This window comes from Podarcis bocagei (assembly GCF_964188305.1).
Source record: "Podarcis bocagei genome assembly, chromosome: 9".
NCBI lineage: Eukaryota > Metazoa > Chordata > Lepidosauria > Squamata > Lacertidae > Podarcis > Podarcis bocagei.
This window is the reverse complement of record NC_138134.1, coordinates 67,418,254-67,443,999: the sequence shown is the minus strand read 5'-3', so window position 1 is coordinate 67,443,999 and position 25,746 is coordinate 67,418,254. Positions and strand designations below refer to the sequence as shown.

The following is a 25,746-nucleotide window of genomic DNA, read 5'->3' as shown; positions in this document are numbered from 1 at the left end:
CAGTTAAACGACACACCCAAGCCAGGAAAAAGCACCCAAGAAGGGTGGTGCCCAGCAGTTGGTGTCAGGAGTTGCCTGGCTGCTTTCTCAAACTCCCCACTGCTTGCTATTCAGACTTTAGCAGGAAGTTAAGTAATGCTTTGAGCAAGGCTTCTATCATATGCACACATCAGGAAGGAAGGAAGCTCCATTGAGGTTCATGGGGTATCTCCATGTCAGTTAGAATAAGATTACAGTGCCCATGCTCTTTCCACCCTTTTTATAAAAAAAGGAGAGAGGACAAAGAGTAAGGACAGAGCATCCTCAGCCTTTCCAAGCAGGGTTACCTGCCTCCAAGTTTAGAAAAGGTTCAAGGAGCAAAGGACCCTGTTTCCTTTTCCGACAAAATTTGAGTCCATACTAACAATACAGCTCAGGTAAGAGCCAGCCTGGCTGAGATGTATGCACAGGTACAGTGGTACCTCAGGTTACATACACTTCAGGTTACATATGCTTCAGGTTACAGATTCCGCTAACCCAGAAATAGTGCCTCGGGTTAAGAACTTTGCTTCAGGATGAGAACAGAAATCGCACGACTGCGGCGCAGTGGCAGTGGGAGGCCCCATTAGCTAAAGTGGTGCTTCAGGTTAAGAATAGTTTCAGGTTAAGAACGGGCCTCCAGAACGAATTAAGTACTTAACCCGAGGTACCACTGTATATGCTCTTGCCACCCTGAACAATTTGGTCCCGCTAGCAAACTTGAACAATTTGGTCCCGCCACCTCACTTCCCACTAACTCTAGTTCATGCTTGAAGTAGTTTAAAAGCACAGGAGTACAGGTTTCTGTCCCTTCATAAGTGGAAGGATTATTGTATTGCCCTCCCCAAAAGGCGTCCTTATTTTTTTGAAAGTCCTTCATTTCATTTGAGAGCACCAGATTAATCATAGAATCATAGAGTTGGAAGAGACCACAAGGGCCATCGAGTCCAACCCCCTGCCAAGCAGGAAACACCATCAGAGCACTCCTGACATATGGTTGTCAAGCCTCTGCTTAAAGACCTCCAAAGTAGGAGACTCCACCACACTCCTTGGCAGCAAATTCCACTGTCAAACAGCTCTTACTGTCAGGAAGTGCTTCCTAATGTTTAGGTGGAATCTTCTTTCTTGTAGTTTGGATCCATTGCTCCGTGTCCGCTTCTCTGGAGCAGCAGAAAACAACCTTTCTCCCTCCTCTATATGACATCCTTTTATATATTGGAACATGGCTATCATATCACCCCTTAACCTCCTCTTCTCCAGGCTAAACATGCCCAGCTCCCTTAGCCGTTCCTCATAAGGCATCGTTTCCAGACCTTTGACCATTTTGGTTGCCCTCCTCTGGACACGTTCCAGTTTGTCAGTGTCCTTCTTGAACTGTGGTGCCCAGAACTGGACACAGTACTCCAGGTGAGGTCTGACCAGAGCAGAATACAGTGGCACTATTACTTCCCTTTATCTAGATGCTATACTCCTATTGATGCAGCCCAGAATTGCATTGGCTTTTTTAGCTGCCGCGTCACACTGTTGGCTCATGTCAAGTTTGTGGTCAACCAAGACTCCTAGATCCTTCTCACATGTAGTGCTCTCAAGCCAGGTGTCCCCCATCTTGTATTTGTGCCTCTCATATTTTTTTTGCCCAAATGCAATACTTTACATTTCTCCCTGTTAAAGTTCATCTTGTTTGTTTTAGCCCAGTTCTCTAATCTGTCAAGGTCGTTTTGAAGTGTGATCCTGTCCTCTGGGGTGTTAGCCACCCCCACCCCCCCAGTTTGGTGTCATCTGCAAATTTGATCAGGATGCCCTTGAGTCCATCATCCAAGTCGTTGATAAAGATGTTGAATAAGACCGGGCCCAAGACAGAACCCTGTGGCACCCCACTAGTCACTCTTCTCCAGGATGAAGAGGAACCATTGATGAGCACCCTTTGGGTTCGGTCAGTCAGCCAGTTACAAATCCACTGAGTGGTAGCATAGTCAAGACCGCATTTTACCAGCTTCCTTACAAGAATATCATGGGGCACCTTGTCGAATGCCTTGCTGAAATCAAGGTAGGCTACATCCACTGCGTTCCCTTCATCTACCAGGCTTGTAATTCTGTCAAAAAACGAGATCAGGTTAGTCTGACATGACTTATTTTTCAGAAATCCATGCTGACTATTGGTGATCACAGCATTCCTTTCTAGGTGCTCACAGACTGTTTGCTTAATGATCTGCTCCAGAATCTTCCCTGGTATTGATGTCAGACTGACTGGGCGGTAATTATTTGGGTCCTCTCTTTCCCCCTTTTTGAAAATAGGGACAACATTTGCCCTCCTCCAGTCTGCCGGGACTTCGCCTGTTCTCCAGGAATTCTCAAAGATGACTGCCAGTGGTTCTGAGATCACATCTGCCAGTTCTTTTAATACTCTTGGATGCAGTTCATCTGGCCCTGGAGACTTGAATACATCTAAACTAGCCAAGTATTCTTGTACTATCTCCTTAGTTATTCTGGGCTGTGTTTCCTCTGCTGAATCATTTGCTCCAAATTCTTCAGGTCGGGCATTGTTTTCTTTATCGGAGAAGACTGAGGCAAAGAAGGCATTGAGGAGTTCAGCCCTTTCTGTGTCCCCTGTTTGCATTTCACCATCTTCTCCTCTGAGTGACCCCACTGTTTCTTTGTTCTTCCTTTTGTTACGGACATACCCATAAAAGCCTTTTTTGTTGCTTTTAACCTCTCTAGCAAGCCTGAGTTCATTCTGTGCTTTAGCTTTTCTGACTTTGTGTCTACATGTGCTGGCTATTTGTTTGAATTCCTCTTTGGTGGTTTCCCTCCTTTTCCATTTTTTGTACACATCCTTTTTTAATCTTAACTCAGTTAAAAGTTCTTTAGATAGCCACCCTGGCTTCTTTAGGCACCTTCCATGTTTCCGTCTCATTGGTATTGCCTGAAGTTGTGCTTTTACTATCTCCCTCTTAACAAACTCCAAGCCATCATGAACTCCCTTTCCTTTTAGTATTACTGTCCATGGGATCTCACCCAGCACTTCCCTTATGAAGTCGGCTTTCTTAAAGTCAAGAAATTGAGTCCTAGTATGCTTGGCTGCTCCTTTCCGCTGTATAGTAAACTTCAGAAGAGCATGATCACTCGCGCCTAATGATCCATCCACATCTACCCCACTAACCAGGTCATCAACATTGGTTAGGACCAGATCTAAAATGGCTGTTCCTCTTGTTGCTTCTCCCACTTTCTGGACAATGAAGTTGTCTGCAAGGCCAGTGAGGAATCTGTTTGACCTTATGCTCTTGGCTGAGTTTGACATCCAACAAATATCCGGGTAATTGAAGTCCCCCATTACTACTATCTCCCTTCCTTTTGCATGCTTGGCCATCTGTTCCAGGAAGGCATCATCTATGCCCTCCGTTTGGCTTGGGGATCTATAGTAAACTCCCACAATGAGGTCTCTGTTATTCTTCTCTCCCTTAATTTTGACCCAAATGCTCTCACTTTGGCTTTGAGGTTCTAAATCTTGGATCTCTTCACAGGTATACACATCCCTGACATATAACGCCACTCCTCCTCCTTTCTTGTCTGGTCTGTTTCTCTGAAATAGATTGTATCCCTCCATTATTACATTCCAATCATGGGACTTATCCCACCAGGTTTCAGTGATGCCTATTATGTCATATTTAGTTTGCTGTACCAAGAGCTCAAGCTCATCTTGTTTATTTCCCATGCTTTGTGCATTAGTGTACAGACATTGAAGTCCATTAATCATTCCATTAATCAATGGACACTGAAGTCCATTCCATTAATCAATGGACATTGAAGTCCATTATAATATATAGGACACACTGCCTATCCCTCATTGAATTCAAATGCCAGTGTTTTGAAATGTTTAGTTTGCAAACTTAAGCAACTGGAATGATTCCTGATCAGTGAAACTTCTTTTAAGTACGTAAGAAAAGTGCTGCTGGATAAGACCACAGGACATGAGCACAATAGCACTCTCCTATTCATAGGCTTCAACAACTGGTATTCAGGGGAATTCTACTTATTTATTTGTATGTAGCATACTATACAAATACATTTGTTTTCTTGAAAGCCCCATAAACACTCTCTTAAGCTTATAGCATGTTCCTAAGACTTTTTAATGCCCCTCAGCTTCCAGTGGAAATTAATGTTTTTATCCCCTTGCATTTTAACTTATTTTATCCTCCTCTTCTTATAGGACATTTATTTTAGTAACATTAAGGTTATTCTGGTTACTGTGTTTTGGTCTTAATGTAAGCTGCTTTTCATGTGTTTATGAAGAAAAGTAGGGTTTAAATTGTGGAATTAATAGAGGAGATAATGGAGGAGATAAAAAGGGGTGGCAAAGTGAGTAGCACTGAGCAATCTCATTCCATGCAGCTTTACAAGAAGTAATGGTACATACCGCTGAGCCCCAAAATGGAAAACTATCCTGGTGACATGCTGGCCAAAATTTGTAAAATGAGAAGTGTTGAGTCTCCAGCCTGCTTGAATTCCACACCCTATGACAAGGAAGCCTTTCCACATAATCCTGTGTGTGAAGTCTGACTCATTGGTATATATTTAAAGGCACAATCTTCTTTTTCCATTTGTTCCAGGGTTGCATTTGGACTTTGGCATGGTTAAGTATCATATTATTAAAGAGTGCTTTTTCTTTGCAATTAGCATTATAGCATAGAGGGGGTGAAAAAGAAAAAATCTTCATCTGAAAATGAATTTTATTTAAAAGAACAGAATGAAAACCGAGAACATATTTTTGTAAAATAGTCATAAAGTTAAATGCTCTTGAAATACAGCAGAGATGAAGGTAATATGCTACCCAATCAAAGCATGACATAGTCTAGGGGGTTTAAATTGAGCAGGGACGTGGTTCAGAACTGAGCTTCAGAAATAAATACCGTCAGTAGTATGCACAGACTGCATCTGCCTCAATGAAGTATCTCTGTTTATATTTAATGAGATGTTTCCACAACCGTAACAGTCTGAAATCTAATCTCACCTGGTTGTATGCAGTTAGTCCTACTCAGAGTAGACACATTGAAATTAATGAATCTTAGATCTATTACAGTGGTGCCTTGGTTCTCAAACAACTTGGAACCCAAACACTGCAAACCCAGAAGTGTTCTGGTTTGCGAACCTTTTTCAGAAGCCAAACATGCTCCATTTTGAGTGTTATGCTTCCGTTTTGAGTGTTACGCTGACAATTTGAGTGCCACACTTCTGTTCTGAGTGTTACATTGAAGTCTGTCTGTTTTGGGTACTGTATTTATTTTGCGTTTTTGTTTTTGCAGCTTTTTGTTGTTTTTTGTGACTGTGTGGAACCCAGTTCAGCTACTGATTGATTGATTGATTGATTGATTTGTGTGACTGCAGTACATTGTTTATTGCTTTCATTTTATGGATCGATGGTCTTGTTAGATAATAAAATTCATGTTAAATTGCTATTTTCGGAATTGTTTTTAAAAGTTTGGAACGGATTAATCCATTTTGCATTACTTTCTATGGAAAAGCGCACCTTGGTTTTGGAATGCTTTGGTTTTGGAACAGACTTCCAGAACAGATTAAGTTTGAGAACCAAGGTATCACTGTAATTGCAATGGATGTACTCTGAGTAGGACTAACACTGAATATAAGCCTTCTACCGCATGATACAGTGGTGCCTCGCAAGACGAAATTAATTCGTTCCGCAAGTCTCTTCGTCTTGCGGTTTTTTCGTCTTGCGATGCACGGTTTCCCATAGGAATGCATTGAAAATCAATTAATGCGTTCCTAGGGAAACCGCCTTCAGACCAGGTCCGGGGACAGTCTGTCCCCGGACCTCTTCTGAAGGCTGGGGGGGGGGACAAGGGCTTTTCTTCCCACCCCCAGCATTTTAAAAAACCCTGGGACAGCGGAGGACTTCTCCGCTGTCCGGGGCGATCTTAAAATGCTGGCGGGCGGCATTTTAAAATCGCCCCGGACAGCGGAGGACTTCTCCGCTGTCCGGGGCGATTTAAAAGCCCCTGGGAAGGCAGGCAGGGGGGACAAAGACTTTCGTCCCCTGCCCGCCTTCAGAAGGTGTTCCCGCCCCCCGCCCCACTTCGGAACAGCTTTCCGAAGTGGGGCGGCTGGGGCAGGTGTCCCCGCCCCCCCGCCCCACTTCGGAAAGCTGTTCCGAAGTGGGGCGGCTGGGGCAGGTGTCCCCGCCCCCCCTCCCCACTTCGGAACAGCTTTCCGAAGTGGGGCGGCTGGGGCAGGTGTCCCCGCCCCCCCTCCCCACATCGGAACAGCTTTCCGAAGTGGGGCGGCTGGGGTAGGTGTCCCCGCCCCCCCTCCCCACTTCGGAACAGCTTTCCGAAGTGGGGCGGCTGGGGCAGGTGTCCCCGCCCCCCCTCCCCACTTCGGAACAGCTTTCCGAAGTGGGGCGGCTGGGGCAGGTGTCCCCGCCCCCCCGCCCCACTTCGGAACAGCTTTCCGAAGTGGGGCGGCTGGGGCAGGTGTCCCCGCCCCCCCGCCCCACTTCGGAACAGCTTTCCGAAGTGGGGCGGCTGGGGCAGGTGTCCCCGCCCTCCCCTTCGGAACAGCGTTTTAAAATGCTGGGGGTCGGGAGCGAAGCGCTGCCGACCCCCAGCATTTTAAAACCTTCCCGGGACATGGGGAGATTTTAAAATGCTGGGGTTCGGCAGCGCTTCGCTCCCGACCCCCAGCATTTTAAAACCTTCCCGGGACACGGGGAGATTTTAAAATGCTGGGGTTCGGCAGCGCTTCGCTCCCGACCCCCAGCATTTTAAAACCTCCCCGGGACACGGGGAGATTTTAAAATGCTGGGGTTCGGCAGCGCTTCGCTCCCGACCCCCAGCATTTTAAAACCTCCCCGGGACATGGGGAGATTTTAAAATGCTGGGGGTCGGCAGCGCTTCGCTCCCGACCCCCAGCATTTTAAAACCTCCCCGGGACACGGGGAGATTTTAAAATGCTGGGGTTCGGCAGCGCTTCGCTCCCGACCCCCAGCATTTTAAAACCTTCCCGGGACAGGGGGAGATTTTAAAATGCTGGGGGTCGGCAGCTAACGCTTTGCTCCCGACCCCCAGCATTTTAAAATCTCCCCGGGACAGAGACTTCTCTGCTGTCCCTTGGAGATTTTAAAATGCTGGGGGTCGGCAGCGAACGCTTCGCTCCCGCCCGCCAGCATCTTAAGATCGCCCGGGGCAGGCGGGGGGGGGGAAGGCAGGCGGGGGGAGCAAAGACTTTTGCCCCCCGCCGGCCTTCAGAAGAGGTCCTCTTCTGAAGGCCAGCTGTGGGCGAAAGTCTTTGCTCCCGACCGCCAGCATTTCCTTATGGGCTTTCGTCTTGCGATGCAAGCCCATAGGGAAATTCGTCTTGCGAAGCGCCTCCAAAACAGAAAACCCTTTCGTCTTGCGGGTTTTCCGTCTTGCGAGGCATTCGTCTTGCGGGGTACCACTGTACATGGATTCGCTGCTACTCTTTTACCAAAATGAAAGGGGGCAGGGCAGAAACACAAATAGTAAATGCTGTACATAATGGGAATCTATAAGAGCACCCACTCAGTGTTTTATGTATTCCAGTTCACCAGAACCTAGAAAAGTTCCAATCTAGGGTTTACCAAAATAAAGTTGCAAAGCACACAGCTGGGCCCTGAACTTTGTAGGTGTGACCTTCAAGGAAACAGTTCTGAGCATGCTCAGAATAGATGTATTGCCTCTTTAGTCTTCCTGGAAAAGACCTGCAAATATGGCTAAATTACCATCATGCAGGAAGGGGCAATAACTGCAAAATCAGGTCTAAATGCCATTAACATACACATGTACTATCATTTTGTTTTTCTGCCTGGATACAGGTGGATGGGACCTCCCGGCCACAGCCGTACTTTTGCACTGAGGTTGACTGAGTGGTAAAGAGGATAGGAGATTGACAGAACTATCTCCCTCCCTAAACTAACTCCAAATGGATTATGGAAAGATGCATGAGACAAAAAAGAGCACTGGTTTGAGATTTTGGAGGAAACTTTTAAAAAGACCAAATAAAAAAATTCCTTCCAGTAGCACCTTAAAGACCAACTAAGTTAGTTCTTGGTATGAGCTTTCGTGTGCATGCACACTTCTTCAGATACACTGAAACAGAAGTTGCCAGATCCTTCTCTATAGTGAGAAGGTGGGGAGGGGTATTACTCAGAAGGGTGATGGGAATGGGAGATTGGCAGATAGCTGAGATGAGCCTGTTGACGACTCTTAACGACTGTAATAGGTCTTACAGGAAAAGGCAAGGGGTGAGAAGGTGAGAAATGGCGTAGTCATGTATCATGGCTTAGTCAGTCTATCTGAAGAAGTGTCCATGCACACGAAAGCTCATACCAAGAACTAACTTAGTTGGTCTTTAAGGTGCTACTGGAAGGAATTTTTTTATTTTGACTATGGCAGACCAACACGGCTACCTATCTGTAATTAAAAAGACCAGATTGACATTTTACTGGGTAGAGCTAAGCCCTGCTTGTCCTGACGCACCAAGTCACCGATGACTTTAATCAGGAAATAGGAGAAATGAGTAGAAACAAATCAAGAAACCGAAATACCAGAATTCAATAACAATTCACTTCTAGTCGCGTTCCAAAGGCATTGTCAGTTAACGATGCACACTAATAACTCGGGCTGCCCACAGCAGGATGGGACCCTAATTCTGAGCATACCTTTTGAATCCACCATCAGTGCCCAAAATAAAGAATCTCAAGCGTTTCTTGGGCAAACGAAGCCTCTTGCTCCAAAGCGGTAGGGCAACTACGGGCGCGTGCCACCTAATGTTCCAATGGTACCAAGGGATGCAGCCTACAAGGTCCTCGCACGGCTTGTCCTGCCGATAAACCTGCAGGGAGATGCTGCTCCTGTATTGCAGACAAGACGCACCCTCCCCAGGCACTCGCTCTACGCAGCGGGGAAAATGGCCGCTCAGCTTTTATTACACAACACGGTAGTTTGGGTGCACGCCTATTAAATCCGTAACTACTTTGGGTTACGGAAACGGGGATGGCCGCACGCGTTATGCAGCCCGAGGCCTGACTTATTACCAATTGTTAATATCGATATGGTGATGGTGACGCGCCGCGCATTTCATTCCCCCCCCAAAAAAAATTTATTTTCAGAAAATTATAAACAAACATAAATCATAACCTTATTAAAATTACAATTATTAACATTGTTAAGTGACTTCCTCGCTTCCCCTTGGTTGAATTCCTATGCAGATCCTTTTAACGGCTTTCCAAAAACGCGCCGCGCATTTCAGGCGCTCCCTCGGAAGGCGGTTTGCACCTTAACCAACCCCGCGCGCTTGCACAAACGGAATCCCCCCCCCCCTAGCCACGGCGGGTTCTTGCTCCGCGGCGATGTGCGCGCTCTTCCCTGCGAGCAAGCCCCGCGGAGCAGAGGAGCGCGCGCGCGCGCCCTGGACGGTGCGCGCAGCAGAGCGCACGGCGAATGCGCCCAGCCGCTTCCAGCCGCTGCCCCCTCCTCCTCCTCCTGCGCGCCGCATTACGGCCACTCCGCCTCCCCGTCCATTCGCGGCAGCCAATCGGGCTCCCGCGATCCGGATGCAGCGGCGACTCCGCTTCCAGCCACGTGGTGCGCCCGATCCCCTCCTCTCTCTCTCGCCAGTTCCCCGCGGCTCCTCCCGACGTTTCCCCTCCGACGCCGCGTCCCAGTGAAGCCGCTTTCCGGGGAGGGTCCGCGCGCGCTTTTGCGCTTGGATCGGCTTCTTCCGCGCTGCCGTGCGCGCAGCCAGCAGCCTCATCCCCTCGGCTCGGGGGGCCCCCGCGGTGGACATGGTGGGCTTCGCCGTCCCCGCAGAAGTCAGCGTACTCCTCCTGGACATCGAAGGCACGACGACACCCATCGCGTTTGTCAAGGTGAAGATTTGGGGTGGGTGGAGGCAGAGGGAGCGGAAAGGCCCCGCCGTCGGGTGCGCGTCTGATACTGGTTTTTTGGGGGGAAGGGGGTTTGGATCGGGCCGTCGGAAGCCGCAGCCTGCGCTCCCCCCAACTCCCTTGGGCGCAGGTGAGGCCGCTTTCCCCTTCCGAGTAAACAAACGCTGGGGCACATTAGCGATCTGTGCGCCTCCCCACATTCGCTTTTCTTGGCACGGGTATGGCAGTTTCCCTCTGTAATCACATAACGTTTAGCATCTGCGTTTAGGGAAACCTGGAGGCATGGAGAAAGATACAAAGCAACCTTTTAAGAAAGTTGACAGTAGCAGAATGCTGGGTTTTGTTCTCTTGGTCTGTGAAAAGCTACCGATAGGGTCTATAGACAGTGGCGTAGCGTGGGTTGTCAGCACCCGGGGCAAGGCAAGTAATTTGCGCCCCCTAACCCGTGGATTTGCGCCCCCTAACCCTAACCCCCAGATGTTGCGGCTGGTGCGGCCGGCCCCCCTGCACCCCCCATGCTACGCCACTGTCTATAGATTTGTTGACCTGGGGGGGGCATCGCAAAAACACATGGTAAAAACAGGCACTCCTCACGACCCTCTGCTGCAATTGTGCTGTTCTTATCTGTAAGACAGTTTTTGGTCTAGAATGATGGGGAGCTTATCCAGTGCTATTTCGGGGAAAGATTTCACTACTTTGTGACTTAATCTTGAGAGAATGTGGAATTAAATGTAAGTACTTTTACCACTGTGTACTTTTTTAAAAAAAATATTTTCATGTGTGCATCTCTTGGTTATAATAAATACCATTCTCAGCTCCATTCCCAGTGATCTGTTAGGGTAATAACCACCCACAATTTAGTCGAGAGGATGTGTTTAAATTGTAAGCCAATATTTTTTTGCCGTAAAAAATAGATTTTTTACGTTTGTGGGGAGAAAATGTCAAATCTTCACCAAGGCCAACAATCCAGACTGGTCCTACGTGGGCCAGAAAAAAGCCTCAGGGCAGGGTATCTGCCGCCTTGAATTTTGTACAACACCGCACATGCATATGGTGGCATACACATAAATAGTATTGTTGCATGTGCTTTTGTAGTGGGGACCTTATTTAATTGCATCAAGCACTACTGCCTGTTGTCAGATATGTAATATGCACACACATGTACACAGACACATCCAGAGAGTTATTAAACAGAAGGGGCAAAAGGCCATGAAACGTAAATACAGTATATGAGCTTCCTGTGTTGCTTTGAATTTCTGGCCTCTGCAGTTTGCATCATTTTTCTTTACCCATGTTTATAAATTTGCCAGCAGAGAATAACGCTTAACACACCTGCAGAGGGTTATAAATCCACAAAAGGTGAATCTACATCTGTTCAGTTTAAGATGACACAGGGCTCTCTTTCAGGGCGGTGTTCACTATACTACTGCCGTTAAATGTCACCGGGGAAATGTCAGTGGTAAAGCACCTGTTTTGCATGCATGCAGAAGGTCTCAAATGCAATCCCTGGCTTCACTGAGTAGGGCTGGGAATTTCCTATGCCTGAAACTCTGGAGAGCCAACTACCCACCAGTGTGGACATTACAGTGGTACCTTGGTTCTCAAACGCCTTGGTACTCAAACAGCTTGGAACCCAAGCACTGCAAACCCAAAGTAAGTGTTCTGGATTGCGAACTTTTTTCAGATGCCAAACGTGCTCTGTTCTGAGTGTTACACTTCCCGATTTGAGTGCCATGCTTCCGTTTTGAGTGCCACACTTTTGTTTTGAGCGTTACGCTGAAGTCTGTCTCTTCTTGCTCTTTATTTTGGCGGCTCTTTTTGTTTTGCTTTTGTGACTGTGTGGAACCCAGTTCAGCTACTGATTGATTGATTGTGTGACAGCAGTACATGGTTCATTGCTTTCATTTTATGGATCAATGGTCTCGTTAGAGAGTAAAATTCATGTTCAGTTGCTGTTTTAGGGGTTGTTTTTAAAAGTCTGGAAGGATTAATCCATTTTGCATTACTTTCTATGGGAAAGTAATGGAATGCTTTGGTTTTGGAACGGACTTCTGGAATGGATTAAATTTGAGAACCAAGGTACCACTGAACTGGACTATGTGGACCAAGATGGACATTGTATAAGGCCTGTGTTTCCTAAGTGAAGACATTTGGGACTGGGCTTCTATGTTGTTAAAATTTTTAATAAATACCCAAAAGGACTAAAGGCCCTGTATACCCGTGCCTTTTTTTTTCCTTTTTTTTTGTAAGTAGAACAAACACTTCATAATCTTAAGAATTTAGGGCTTCTATTTCTTCTGCTCACACTCCTGCTATATAAACGTGAGTGAGCTGAGAGCTGTCACCTCAAATACTTAGGAAATTAGGTCACAGTTACACAGTAGGCTTCCTACTGACACTGTATTTTGCCTTAACACATACACACACACACAGAGAAAGAGAGAACTATTATTGTTGTGCCAGAAATGTTCTTTCTGACATTCAGAAGTTCGCCTGATGCTTTCCGGTCCCTACTATTGACTTCATTACCTGGAACGCCACCTCAAATGAATCCCCAGCTTTGCTAATATAATGACTGCTATGTTTCCCGTTACTTCTGTCCTCTAGCGCTGGGTTTCTCAAACTCGAGTCGCCAGCTGTTGTTGGACTACAACTCCCATCATCCCTAGCTGGCAGAGCCAGCGGTCAGGAATGATGGGAGTTGTAGTCCAACAGCTGGGGACCCAAGTATGGAAAACCCTGCTCTAGCAAAACCTGGTCTGGGAGTATGTGAATAGGCGTTAAGAGGAGCTTTTTGAGGGGAAAAGAGGCCCATTGCCCTGAAAAGCTTATTAAAGAAAGAGTTTATCCTTTTGAACCAAATTGGCCTTTTTTATTCTCAAAGTAACCTTAGAATTTTGAGGGACTCGGAGTATCTTTTGAGAATACTTTTTTTCTCTCCAAGTTGATTTTTGCAGCAGGAGCAGCCAACCTTGAACTTGATTTCCTACCTGACTTGAAGGCTGCATCATTTGTCAATTAGCAGGTCCATTGCCCCTGGACATGAACTGCAAATGCCAGACTTTTTGTTCCCTGTTTAATTGGCTGTGCCCAGTCTAGCGGTTCCTTAAACTGGCACTTATCCTGATACTCAGTAATAGCAGCTATAACACCTCATCTCCAGCTGTCCTATTGGAGCTTCCATCCCAACACTCCCAAGAAATATCCCCAAATTCAGGCATCTGTATTGACGCATTATTTAAACATGCATACAAGCATCCCAAGAGCAACAGTACGTAACTCAATACCCGGTTGATTAGGACCAGCATGTCTGCAATCCTGTACAATGTTTCCTGGGAACAAACCCCATTGAACTCGGTGGTTTTTGCTTCCGACTGCATAACTTGTGAAACATACTGAGTTTCACAAAAAAAAGGTTCATCCAGCTGCAGCTTTAATTAGAAATGCAAAACAACCTTGCAAAGAAAGGTTACCACTGCTTGTGTGAAGCCGTACCCCCATCAAATAAAAGGAAAGACGTATCTAGCCTCTGCTTATCCTTTTTAATTCTCTGTGCTTATGCATCGTAAGCAAACTTGAAACCTCATTATTGCCAGAGGAAGGAGGGCCTGCCAGTTAGCCAGGTGATCTAGCAGATGTTGCCATCATTCCTATTCTGAAAAGTGTCTCAGAGCTACACTTCCCTGCATTTCACTCTTGACCAGTAGTAGAAGGAGTGGAGGCGGCAGTGGTGCTCCCCTGGCTTCCTGACAGCTGAGTCACTGCTGGTTACAGAGAAGGAGAGGGTTTGGGGGGGGGGGGTTGACGTTAACATATGAGAGTGCTGGAGGTGAAATAGTTAAACAGGTTACCCAATCAGAACCCAGTGGGTGGAGTCAGAGGGACTATAAAACCAACTCTGGGAGGGGCGAAGGGGGGAGTTCATTGGGAGTTGGGTGGTTGGTTGGAGTGGGAGTGAATTGGGATAGAGTCTGTGGGTAGGTTGAGTTAGGATAGTGAAATAAGTTGAGTCAGGAACAGTTAGGAGCTAGGTAGACAAGTACCGTATTTTTTGCACCATAACACTCACTTTTTTCCTCCTAGAAAGTAAGGGAAAATGTCTGTGCGTGTTATGGAGCGGGTGCCTGCGGGTGGCGGGGGGGATCTGCTGCAGTCGTGAGCAGAGGATCCATGGTTCCCCTTCCTTCCCTCCTCCGTGGTTACAAAGCATGGATCCACATGGATCCTCAGGATTTTTGCATTGGGCTACTCCAAACTCACTGTCAGATCACATGTCTGTGGCCACAGCATGAACCACAAAAATCATATATCCACTATTTCATTTAGAATATTTTTTTTCTTGTTTTCCTCCTCTAAAAACTACGTGCGTGTTATGGTCTGGAGCGTGTTATAGAGCGAAAAATACGGTAAATATCTGAGAGGTGGTTTAGTGAGTGAGAGCAGGTAGCGGAAGTTATAGGTCTGGATAGGTACCCTACGATTGTAATTGACCGATACTGTTTATGAAACCACACGCTTGTTAAACTGCAATAAATAAACAGAAGTTTATATTCCAGTTTAACCCTGACTGGACTCAGCATTGTACCAGGTAGGGCCTGGGTGGTGGCAGCAAGAAAGAAAGTGGTGGCACAGGGATCAATAGACGGTGAAATGTCCGGGGATCCTTTGTGATCGCCACAGGGGTCAGCATGGTGCAAATGCACTGCCAGCACCAATCCAGTGCTCCTGCCATTGCATTTTCACCGCGCCTGTCTTCCCACCACTTTGCCCCTCTCCTTCCCAGGAAGCAGCAGGGCCTCTGCTGTCAGGAGGTCAAGTGAGGGCTGTCCCAGCACCCCCATCCGCTACTGCTCTTGGCTAATTCTCCATCGAACGATGCATTTAAACCAAAAGGCACACTTGAACAGTTGCAGGCTGAAGGCTTTGCACTCACGTGCCCTTTTGTAATACCAGGAATTGGAACTAACAGGGCGAGGAAGAGCACAGGAAGCAAATGTGCTTTGTCATTTTCAAATGTTAAGAATATCAGTTGAATTGCAGCGGGGCATCGCCTGCTCATAACTTTCTACGGTGGTACCTCGGTTTCAGAACAGCCCGGTTTAAGAACTATTCGGTATACAAACTCTGCAAAACCAGAAATAGTGTTCCAGTTAGCGAACTTTACCTCGGACTACGAACGGAAGCCGAACAGTGGAAGGGCACCCGCGGCAGGAGGCCTCATTAAGGAAAGCGCGCCTCAGTTTAAGAATGGCTTTGGTTTAAGAACGGACTTCCGAAACGGATTAAGTTCGTAACCCAATGTATTGCAAGAATGACATTCAGGCCTAATCCCCATTTCCCCTTAGAATAGTGTTCTCCCATTCTTGGGGTCTCCAGCTGTCGTTGGACTACAACTCCCATCATCCATCACCACAGGAGCTGGAGTCCAGCCACAGATGGAGGGCACTACGTTGACTACCGCTGCTCCACATGTCGATGCCCTATGTGAGCTAACAACACATGAGTAGGGCTGAGGTCACTCTAAAAATGGAAAATTTTCCACAGGCAAGGGGTGTGAATACAGGGATGGAAACATTTCTGCCTCGTGTTCATTTCGCTTTTTGTCTTGCCAGGATACTCTGTTTTCCTACATCAAAGACAACATCCGAGAGTACCTTCGTGCGCACTGGGAGGAAGAGGAGTGCCAAGAAGACGTCGGCCTTCTGAGAAAACAGGTAAAGTGTTTGCCATCCCTTCCTTTTTTTCTTCTTCTAATAACAATGATTTTATTATTTATATGCCGCCCATCTGACTTGGTTTCCCCAGACACGCTGGGCGGCTCCCAACAAAATATTAGAAATGCAATAAAACATCAACCATTAAAACAAGACTGCCTTCAGATATCTTCTAAAAGTTATGCCGTCCTTTATCTCCTTGACATCTGATGGGAAAGCATTCCACAGGGCCGGTGCCACCACTGAGAAGGCCCTCTGCTTGGTTCCCTGTAGCTTCAGGTCTTGCAATGAGGAAAGCGCCAGAAGGCCTTTGGAGGTGGACCTCAGTGTCTGGGCTGAGCGATGGGGGTGGAGATGCTTCTTCAGGTATACAGTTATTCTAGTCTTCTCTTGCTGCATTCTGGACACCAGGTTTAGGACAAAGTCACGAGTACCTATGTTAATCGCGGCACATCGGTAGCAGGAAAGGAACTGTGGTTGATACTTCAGCAAGCAGGATGCTGGAGTAGATGGACCCTGAATCTGACCCTGCTGGGCTCTTTGAAGTAGGAGTCCCTATCACTGCTAATAACATTTTCTCATCGTTTCCCAAAGGCTGAAGAAGATGCCCACATGGATGGAGTGGTGCCCATCCCCCTGGAGACCAGGGATGGAGAGGAGGAGGTGGAGCGCATCATCCAGGCCGTCATAGACAACGTCCACTGGCAGATGTCTTTAGACAGGAAGACAACCGCCTTAAAGCAGCTCCAGGGCCACATATGGAGGGCAGCATATGAAAACGGCCGACTGAAGGGAGAGTGAGTGTCTAGCGTTTATGACACGAGCGGCCAGTGTGCGTTATTGCCCCATTGCTCCCGCCCTCCAAACAACCATAAACACACATTTAGAGGGGATCTGCACATGAAAGCAGAAAACATGGGGCTTTGACCCTAGCACTGGGCAGACTTCAGGCTTGCAGATTCAACTTCCTGTTTGTTTGGGGTTGTTGTTTTTTTTTGCTGAGGCCAGGTGCAAAACGCAGACCCTTAGAATGACTTAATTCTGAGTTTAGGGGTATCAGAACTGAGTGGAATATCTTTTTTAAAAAAATTCATTTTTATTAAATTTTCCACTTTAACAATCCAATCAAATCGCATTAAATATTCCAAATTGTACAAATGCATATCAAGTAATCCAAATATTCTGCCAGATTATATTTTTTTAATAGGACTTCCCATGCTTCAAGTTTGGAGGGTTCTGATCATCTTATACTGCTTTTCTTTCTTATACTGCTTTTACTGCGAGACTCCTTATGGGGTCTTCGCTGCGAGATCACATTCATCCGGTACTATACCAGCTGCACTGGCTCCTGGTGGAGTACAGGATCAGGTTTAAGGTGCTGGTTTTAACCTTTAAAGCCCTATACGGCCTAGGACCCTTGTACCTACGGGACCGCCTCTCCTGGTATGTCCCACAGAGGAACCTACGGTCTGCAAATAAAAACACCCTGAAGGTCCCAGGCCATAGAGAGGTTAGGCTGGCCTCAACTAGAGCCAGGGCTTTCTCGGCCGTGGCCCCGATCTGGTGGAATGCTCTGTCACAAGAGATCTGGGCGCTGCGGGAACTGACGTCTTTCCGCAGGGCCTGCAAGACAGAGCTGTTCCACCAGGCCTTTGGTCAGGGCACAGCTTGACTCCCTCCTCTGGCGATCTGCACAGAATTTTGCTTAACGGTTGCCATCAATTTGATTTTAATTAATTTTATAATGGAATGTTTTTAGAATGTGGGATTATTTGATGGTTGTTAGGCGCCCTGAGCCCAGCTTCGGCTGGGGAGGGCGGGATATAAATTATTATTATTATTATTATTATTATTATTATTATTATTATTATTATTATTATTATTATTTTCATAGTCATTTCTGATGGTTCCTCTAATTCTTCCTGTTGTTAACCTTCCTTCTTTCACAGCCTCTGAGTTATTCCCACAAGCGAGTTAAAACAAGCAATGATGTGTTTCTGAGTGGAATATCTTGAGTATCAAGACTGAATGGACACACATCCATTCCTGGTCCTTCCCCCACCCCTGATTTCTTCGTTTCAGCAGCATACTTTAGGATGGGATTCTTCTTGTTGTTGTTGTTATCATCCAGTGTTGGGATGGGTGTCTGTATACATCTCTTCATAATTTAGAGACACACATAGCATCCTAGACCCATAGAATTGTTGAGTTAGAAAGAACCTTGAGGATTATCTGGTCCAATCCAGAAATCTCAGCTAAAGCATCCCTGACAGGTGGCCCTCCAAAAAACCTGCATGGAAGTAGAGTCCACCACCTCCCAAGGGAGACCGTTTATTATCGGAACATTTTTGTTCCTGTAATTCTAAGATGCATCAGGTCTTCTTGCGCATTTGTGGAATGTGTCTGTCCAGCAAATTCTGCACACAAATAAGGCAAGAACTTCTGTTGTCTTTTCAAGATATTTTGCTGCCTCCTGCATTGCTATTCCCTGTCCATTACAGGTTCTTTGATGATGTGGTTCCAGCAGTCAGGAAATGGAGAGAAGCAGGGATGAAAGTTTACATCTATTCCTCTGGGAGTGTTGAGGCGCAAAAGCTCTTTTTTGGGAACTCTACGGAAGGCGATATTTGCGAGGTAGGCACTACGCTGAAAGGTTTGTCTCCTTTCTTTGTCTTTCCAGCTTCTTCCGCCCTAAAACGGTCTCACTTCCAACTTCTCTCAGGTGCAGAGTGTCTGTTTGCGTTCGCAAGATGGAGGATAAGGCCATCAAGTAACCTTGATGGTTATGTTCTGGAGACAGCTCACCTTATCGGGGGTTGAACTAAAGGGTCCCTTCCAGTGCTGTGATTCTATGTCCTTGAGACAATAAAATGGGCAAAAGCAGAGAAGACATGCAGTGAAGGAATTAAGCGGCAAACTGGAATGTTTCACTTCACACTGCAGCTCAAGGAATTCCCATCTCCTCCTCCTTCCATGCTCCTTTATTTAGTGAAAACAATGAAATTTACTTGCAAGCGGAATACAAGCACAGTGGGGAGCAGGCTGAACTAGAACGCTTCGCTCTGCTGTGCATTTTAATTTTATTGCATTGAGAGTTTTGGAAACATCTGGGTGTCCTGTGATTTTACTGAAGAACACAAGGTTGATTTGCATTAAAAATCAGGGTGTTAGTAGAATTTGTACTGTTAAAATGGAAAGGGGTCAAACCATTGCAAGAGGTGTTGAAATTTTGGGAGGTTGGGTAGTTACAATGGAATGGTCTCGGTGGTGGGGTGCACATTTTTACTCATTTATTTATGATTATTACTTTGTCAAAATAAAAAATAAATAAAAAAGAATGTGTAAAATGTAAATAAATGTATTTTTTTAAAAAAAATCAGCACAATGCAGAAATAAAAACGCAAAATACTATTTATTAAAAATCCTGAAATCTAAATCAGAGCTTTTTTTGTTTAAGGGCACATATCCTCTCGCAGCATGAAGTGGTACAGGCTGTTTTTACCCCCACATTCTGCTCCACGTGTAAACAGGGCTTAGAGGGGTCTTCACAATCTAACCAGGACTCTAACTTCTGTTAAATTTTGCAAACTGGGGGAGGAAACCGCTTTTTCTGCAATCGAGCAGTGTAGAATTTTTATGAAATAAGTAGTAGACGCGTTAGAAACTATTCTATATCATCACAACGTCAGTTAATGCAAATGTCAGTCCGTACAATGTAAAACAGTACAAATAAGCTGGCCTAATTTAACATCTTAAACTAAGCAGCATTGCGTTAAAGAACAGACCGAGCCAACAAGCGAGAAAAACTATACTAACACAAAAATGAAAGAAGAGCATGAGAAACGTTAAGCCTCTCCTTTAAAAACAAAATGTCCTTCCTAAATCTTCCAGCTCTTTGATGGCCACTTTGACACCAAAATAGGCCCAAAAGTGGACAGCGTGAGTTACCAGAGGATCGCCGCAAGCATTGGGTGTTCCACAAGCAACATACTGTTCTTGACGGATGTCACTCGGGGTAAGAAAGCAAGTTTGGATGTTGTGATCCTTATCTTCTCGTAAGCCTGCCCAGAAGCTGTTCACTGTGAACTGCATCCATTTCAAGCACGATTATACAGTGGTACCTCGGGTTACATACACTTCAGGTTACAGACTCCGCTAACCCAGAAATATTACCTCAGGTTAAGAACTTTGCTTCAGGATAAGAACAGAAATCGTGCTCCGGCAGTGCGGTGGCAGCAGGAGGCCCTATTAGCTAAAGTGGTGCTTCAGGTTAAGAACAGTTTCAGGTTAAGAATGGACCTCTGGAACGAATTAAGTACTTAACCCGAGGTACCACTGTACTGATTTTAACAGTCATGACTACCCCCAGAGAATCTTGGGAACTGCAGTTTATTAAGGGGCGCTGTGAATTGCGAGGAAAGTCCCTGTTCCTCTTAGGGAGCTGTGCTTGTCACAGCTATAGTTCCCAGAGTGGTTTATCCATCTTTCCTTCTTCCAGCATATGAGCAGTAATAAGATGGTTGTGTGTATCTGGATTCACCCTCTTCTGATGGATTATTCTTGCTCTTTTCCCCTCAGAGGCAGATGCCGCAGAAGAAGTCGACATGCATGTGGCGATAGTAGTCCGGCCGGGCAACGCAGGCCTGACAGACGACGAGAAATCTTATTATAGACTCATAACCTCTTTCAACGAACTCTTCTTGCCGTCCTCCACTTAAAGAAGCAAATTTCTGTGTTTCTGTTAAGAAAGAAAGGATGATACGGGAGCGACACCTGACCAAAATCCTCCTTGTACTATAATACGGTAGTTTATTGCTGGTGACATGAATTTTGGAATTGAGAGCATTGGGATCCTTTGGCTTCCAGCGACAGGAATTTGAACCCGGTGTGGTTGAGACATCTGCTGGTGTGGCAGGCACACCTCAGACCCAGCGGCTGCAAAGCCCTGGTTGTCAGCACATCCTTGCTTTGGAATTGCACGTGGAAGTCATGCAAGCCACCAGGAGGATGTTGTCCATGGAAGGCCTTCTTGAGACGAAGGGGGCTGCCTAAGTTTACCCGCAGCTGCCGTTCATCTCCAGAGGCTCCTGTGTAGGAGATCCTTGCCATGGGTTGTGCCCAGCATGTTTACCTCAGACACACATTCCCTTAGCTTCATCCTCTCCTGCAAATAATAAACAAGTCTTTTAAGGTTTTTATGTTCTGCTGTTTTTGATTTACAAGCAGGGGTGGGGGACATCAGGATCAGGACCATCAGGATCAGGACCAAATGCAGGCCTCTATCCCGCCCATGGGATTCTCCTCAGGCCACACCCCTTCCTCAGGCCACGCCCTTCCTTGGGCCACACCCCTTCCAGGTTCTGCTCCTCTGGTGCATTTATCTAGCCGGAACGTGCCCCAATCTTGCTTGTCTTAGTGAAGGATGGAGAGATTCAGCGAGCAGAGACACAAAAGCCCTGAGTTTTGCATGCTGGAATGCAGCCTGCTATTCAAAGATCACATTATCTGCTCTGCTTAAGAGTTAACTAATCCGCTGAGGAAATAAGGTACTGAATTGACTTGCAGACCAAAAGCTGTAAACACTTTTGAAGGCCTTCCCAGGCGAAGCTTTCTGTGCCAAGGTGGTGCGATATTTTGCCCACCCCTGTCCCAGCGTGTTTTGGGAAATCTGTACAACGTTAGCATCGCTAATGTATAGATTGGCGGGGGAGGGAAGGATTGTATTTTCCCTTTACTGTGGGCAAACACAATCTCTCCCCTTCAGCTACTGATAGGTTGAGTGTTTTGTGCATTGCAGCTGCAATCAATTGGACAGTACCTGTGAAGTCGATGCCACAAATCACACCAGTCATTTCTCCCTTTACTTGTACCATTTTGTGGCTGTTGAATTCCCAAAATGTCATCTTTTTTCCCCCAGACGTTTCACCCCACTGACCCCTTTCAAAGTCTGCATGGTTTTTTGGGGTCTCCAAGACAGGAGTGTGTATCGCCTCAAACTCAGTGTGCAGCTGTGCCTTGCCATACAGCTGTTTCCAAGCTGCTCCTTCCCCTTTCCGTTCTGCGTGGAAGAGATACAACTTCATCCACACCGGACAGGGCGAATGCTGAGAGAAAGCAGTGTCATTTTCCACACAAACAACTACTTCCTTGCTTGTAAGTAAATACTATTGCAAGGCACTGTAACCAGGGCATTGTCTTCAAGGCATATTTTGCAGCAGTCTTGGCCAGTACTGAGCAGCTCTGTGACTGGCCAGGACCTGGCTGGCTGATGGCCTGGAACACTTATGTCTTAAGATAGGCAGAATGCAGAATATAACAGACCACATCCTCATTGTAAATTTCAAACACTGTGATACAACTTGGTAGTGGCTCCTCATCACCACCCAAAACCATCAGAAGTGTGGTTTGTTAATGGTGCTGAGAGTTTTCAGGAGAACCCATATCACCTCACAGAGCGACAATTCCCAGAATTTCTTGGAAAGGGGGATTGATAAACAATTCTGGGAACTGTAGCACCGTATGATTGTTAAAGGGGTATGATACTGCTTTAATAGTATTGTGCAGATGTGGCCATAAGTATAGCAAGTTACATTCACATTATGTTGTAGGACCAGGGGGTGGGCAGGCTTTGTCCTAGGGAAAAGTCCTGCCCTATGCAGAAGCCCAGAACAAGGCTTTGGCCTCTTCTGCGGCCTCTTCAGGAATAAAGGGCTGTTAGAAACAGTGCACATGAATATGTGATCCACCCTGCTGTGTAAGGATCCCAGTTCTCACTACAACCTTTGCATGCTGGGAAACAAAATATTTCCAATGAAATCCATTTGAGCAATAAAGCTTCTTCCTTGAGTAGCGATGGGAAGCGTCCCTTTTGCTGCAGATCTATTCAATGTCCGTGTGATTGTCGCCTTGTAATGCATGTGTTGTCTTTAAACAAATCTGTGGCCGAAATGGAAGACCAGCAGCCATGGCCCCTCTGTCTGAATTGGCTTCACTTCCGCCCACGCACTTGTGGTAAATAAAGGTTTGTCTTTAGTGTTTGCCAAGCGCCTGTATCATGTTGGTAGTTGCTTACCTGTTGCAAATTTGACCTCTGGTAATCTTTCAAAGCACACAAATGAAGGGGTCACTCTCTAAACGAGGGATCAGTGAACCTCTCGCTCTTCAGATATTGCTTGATTCCAGCTCTCATCAGCTCCAAGGAGCATGGCCACTAATCAGGGATGATGGGAGTTGTAGTCAGGTTCTTAAGGTAAAGGTAAATGTACCCCTGGCCGTTAGGTCCAGTTGCAGACGACTCTAGGGTTGCGGCGCTCATCTCACTCTATAGGCCGAGGGAGCCGGGGTTTGTCCGCAGACAGCTTCCGGGTCATGTGGCCAGCATGACTAAGCCGCTTCTGGCAAACCAGAGCAGCGCACGGAAACGCCGTTTACCTTTCCGCCGGAGTGGTACCTGTTTATCTACTTTCACTTTGACGTGCTTTCGAACTGCTAGGTGGGCAGGAGCAGGGACCGAGCAACGGGAGCTCACCCTGTCATGGGGATGAGAACCGCCGACCTTCTGATCGGCAAGCCCTAGGCTCTGTGGTTTAGACCACAGCGCCACCTGCATCCCACACAGTCTTAATTTGCCCCAAATAGGCAAGAGGATGAACAGAACCTGAGAGGCTGTTAATTTATTTGGAAGGGTTTTATTTTAAATACATCAATCAAAGTCCAGCGCATGCCAGTTTAGTTTATGAAAGATGTGAGCTTAGAAATATCAAAGTGAAAACAACATGAAATGCATATTGGGGAATGAAAAATCTACAGGAAAGTGGCTGTTATATGCAAGATTAATCTTAATTGCAACTAAACTCTTCCTACCTAACCTCCAGCAGCCTCTTCATTTAAAGTTTCATTTAAAGTTTACTACATAATTCTAGCTGGCCTTTCACTTCAAGAAAAGACTGTTCCAGGAAACAGGCTCCTGTGGTTTTTGATTCATCTTGCTACAGATAAGTATGGTGTCCAGGATATAAAAACCACAAAAATCCAAACATAAAATTAGTCTGCATAAAAATTAAAGAAAAATGTTTGACTTTGCTATTTTATTTTTAATCTCACCTTGGAGCAGAATGATCTATAAAATATTCAAATCTGTCTGTATAGGCTGAAGCTCTGGAAAAACCTAGTTCCGTGCAAAAGGAACAGTTCTGATAAAGGAGAAGTAAGATCTCCCCAAAACAAGTCACAAATATTAATCAGAGCTGTACAAAAGTTATGTGGAAAGCTTGGCACAGAAAAACCTAAACCAGCATGAAACTCTTGCAACCAGCAAAGTTTCATTCTCTGTGTGTGTTCCAGAGAAGTTACAGAATAAAAAATCGTTGGAAGAAGAAGCTGCTTGTGTGAAATAGAAATAAAGATGAGATGGAGGTCAGAGAAGAAATGGAAACTTTTCTCTGTACAACACTCCCCAAAAATGTGTTTTCTGCTCGGTGATTGGTTTTGTATTAGTGAATTACAAGTCATGGGCAGACACGCCAAACAGTTTACAAGATTCTATCCCGTTTGGGGCCCAATGCACAGAATGTATTTTTAATTTGTGCAAGAGACGAGACACATTTCATTTTTTGATGTGGAGATTTTGTTAGGACTAATAAATTCAAGACGGGTGAAGAGATGCAGGGCCAAATAAGGCCCTCCAGGATACACCTAAGTATTTTTGCTGAGTGCGAATGTGGCTGGCACAACCCAGTCAGATAGGTGGAGTACAATTATTATTATTAAACTCTCATAATGTCTCTCGCTTGCCTAGATGTACAACGGGTGGGAAACCTCAGGTCCAGAGGCCAAATGTGGCCCTCCAGACCTTTCAGTTTGGCCCCCAGAACTCTCTCTAGGTCGCCCTCCTCCTTTGCTACCACCACCCCACTTTTCCTGGGCTACCCTATGGCCTCTCAGTTCAGCCTTTCACCCTCCTCAAGCGTGTTTGGATGAAGGCTAGAGAGGGGCTTGTGACCCCGTGTCAATAGGATTTCTTTCCACTGAAGTACGTTTAGGATGATGGCTTTCAAAAGTAGATCCTTGTCCAATTATGTCCCTCTCCTTTGAAGTCTCTTCGCCCAATAGAATCACTTCTTCACACGGTGCATTGTTAAGACTATGGCCATAAACTTGGATGGCGCCAGAAGTGGATTAGACAGGCTACCACTGACTGCTAGTCACAGAGGTTGTGTAGAACATGAGAACAAATGCTGGATTAAGTGGGCCTTTGGTCGGGACTCTTCTTATGTTCTTAAACGTTAGACTTTTAAGCTCTTTTGAACAGGGGGCAGTTCTCTTCCACTATGTCAGGTATCGTGAACATGGATGGCACATTTGCCGCTCATCCTTGAAGCTGCCTATATGCCACATGAACGGAAACAACAACAATTAATAATATTTATACCCTGCCCTCCCCGACCAGAGCCGGGCTCAGGGCGGTTAACACCAATAAAATCACAGTAAAAACATAATAGGAGGAAAAAAAGGGGGGCCAATTTAAAATACAGGTTAAAATGCAATTTAAAATGCAGCCTCATTTTAAAATAGCCAATAAATCAAGACCATAAGGGGAGGGAAACATAAGAGTCAGACCGAGTCCAAACCAAAGGCCTGGCGGAACAGCTCTGTCTAGCAGGCCCTGCAGGACCCTAGTCTCTTGTGACAGAGCATTCCACCAAGTCGGGGCCAGTACTGAAAAGGCCCTGGCCCTAGTTGAAACCAATCTAACCACCTTGAGGCTCGGGACCTCAAAAGTGTTGTTATTTGTGGACTTTAAGGTCCTCTGAGGGGCATACCAGGAGAGGCGGTCCCGTAGCTATGTGGGTCCTAGGTCCAATCACATCAATCTATTATAATCCCTCTATGGTTTTGCCTTTGGCCTTGCCCGCCACTGGCATATGGTCCCTAGGTGGTATCTCAGAAAGAAACACAGTCTTTGGTCTGAAAAAGTTCCTCACCTGAAGTACAAAAAAAAATAGCATCTCCATGCATGCAGCTGCAGAACCTGCTTTCCTGCTCCATCCAACACTCTCTTGATTATTGCGTACATGTGCAATAAATACTCAACGC

General features: G+C 46.1%; 1 protein-coding gene across 2 annotated transcripts; it reads left to right on the top strand.

The window, feature by feature from the left end:
* The first annotated feature begins 9,610 nt into the window (after positions 1 to 9,610).
* ENOPH1 (enolase-phosphatase 1) lies at positions 9,611 to 22,694 on the top strand. 2 transcript variants are annotated; one of them, XM_081207373.1, is made up of 6 exons: positions 9,611 to 9,919; positions 15,550 to 15,651; positions 16,246 to 16,448; positions 18,153 to 18,285; positions 19,543 to 19,666; positions 20,230 to 22,694. In XM_081207373.1, exons 1-6 carry the CDS (start codon positions 9,836 to 9,838, stop codon positions 20,367 to 20,369), a joined length of 786 nt encoding a protein of 261 aa, XP_081063499.1. In that variant the 5' UTR covers positions 9,611 to 9,835; the 3' UTR covers positions 20,370 to 22,694. The 2 variants fall into 2 exon arrangements, with proteins under 2 accessions (XP_081063499.1, XP_081063498.1); XM_081207372.1 differs by lacking the exon at positions 9,611 to 9,919 and adding an exon at positions 11,364 to 11,590.
* The last annotated feature ends 3,052 nt before the right edge of the window (positions 22,695 to 25,746 follow it).

Excerpts from the sequence above, each read along its gene's own strand:
- ENOPH1 (XM_081207372.1), top strand. The coding sequence starts at position 11,435 with ATGCAATCCCTGGCTTCACTGAGTAGGGCTGGGAATTTCCTATGCCTG. Across the intron at positions 11,591-15,549 it reads CCAAGCACTGCAAACCCAAA|GATACTCTGTTTTCCTACAT; the intron begins GTAAGTGTTCTG and ends TTGTCTTGCCAG. Across the intron at positions 18,286-19,542 it reads CGGAAGGCGATATTTGCGAG|CTCTTTGATGGCCACTTTGA; the intron begins GTAGGCACTACG and ends TAAATCTTCCAG.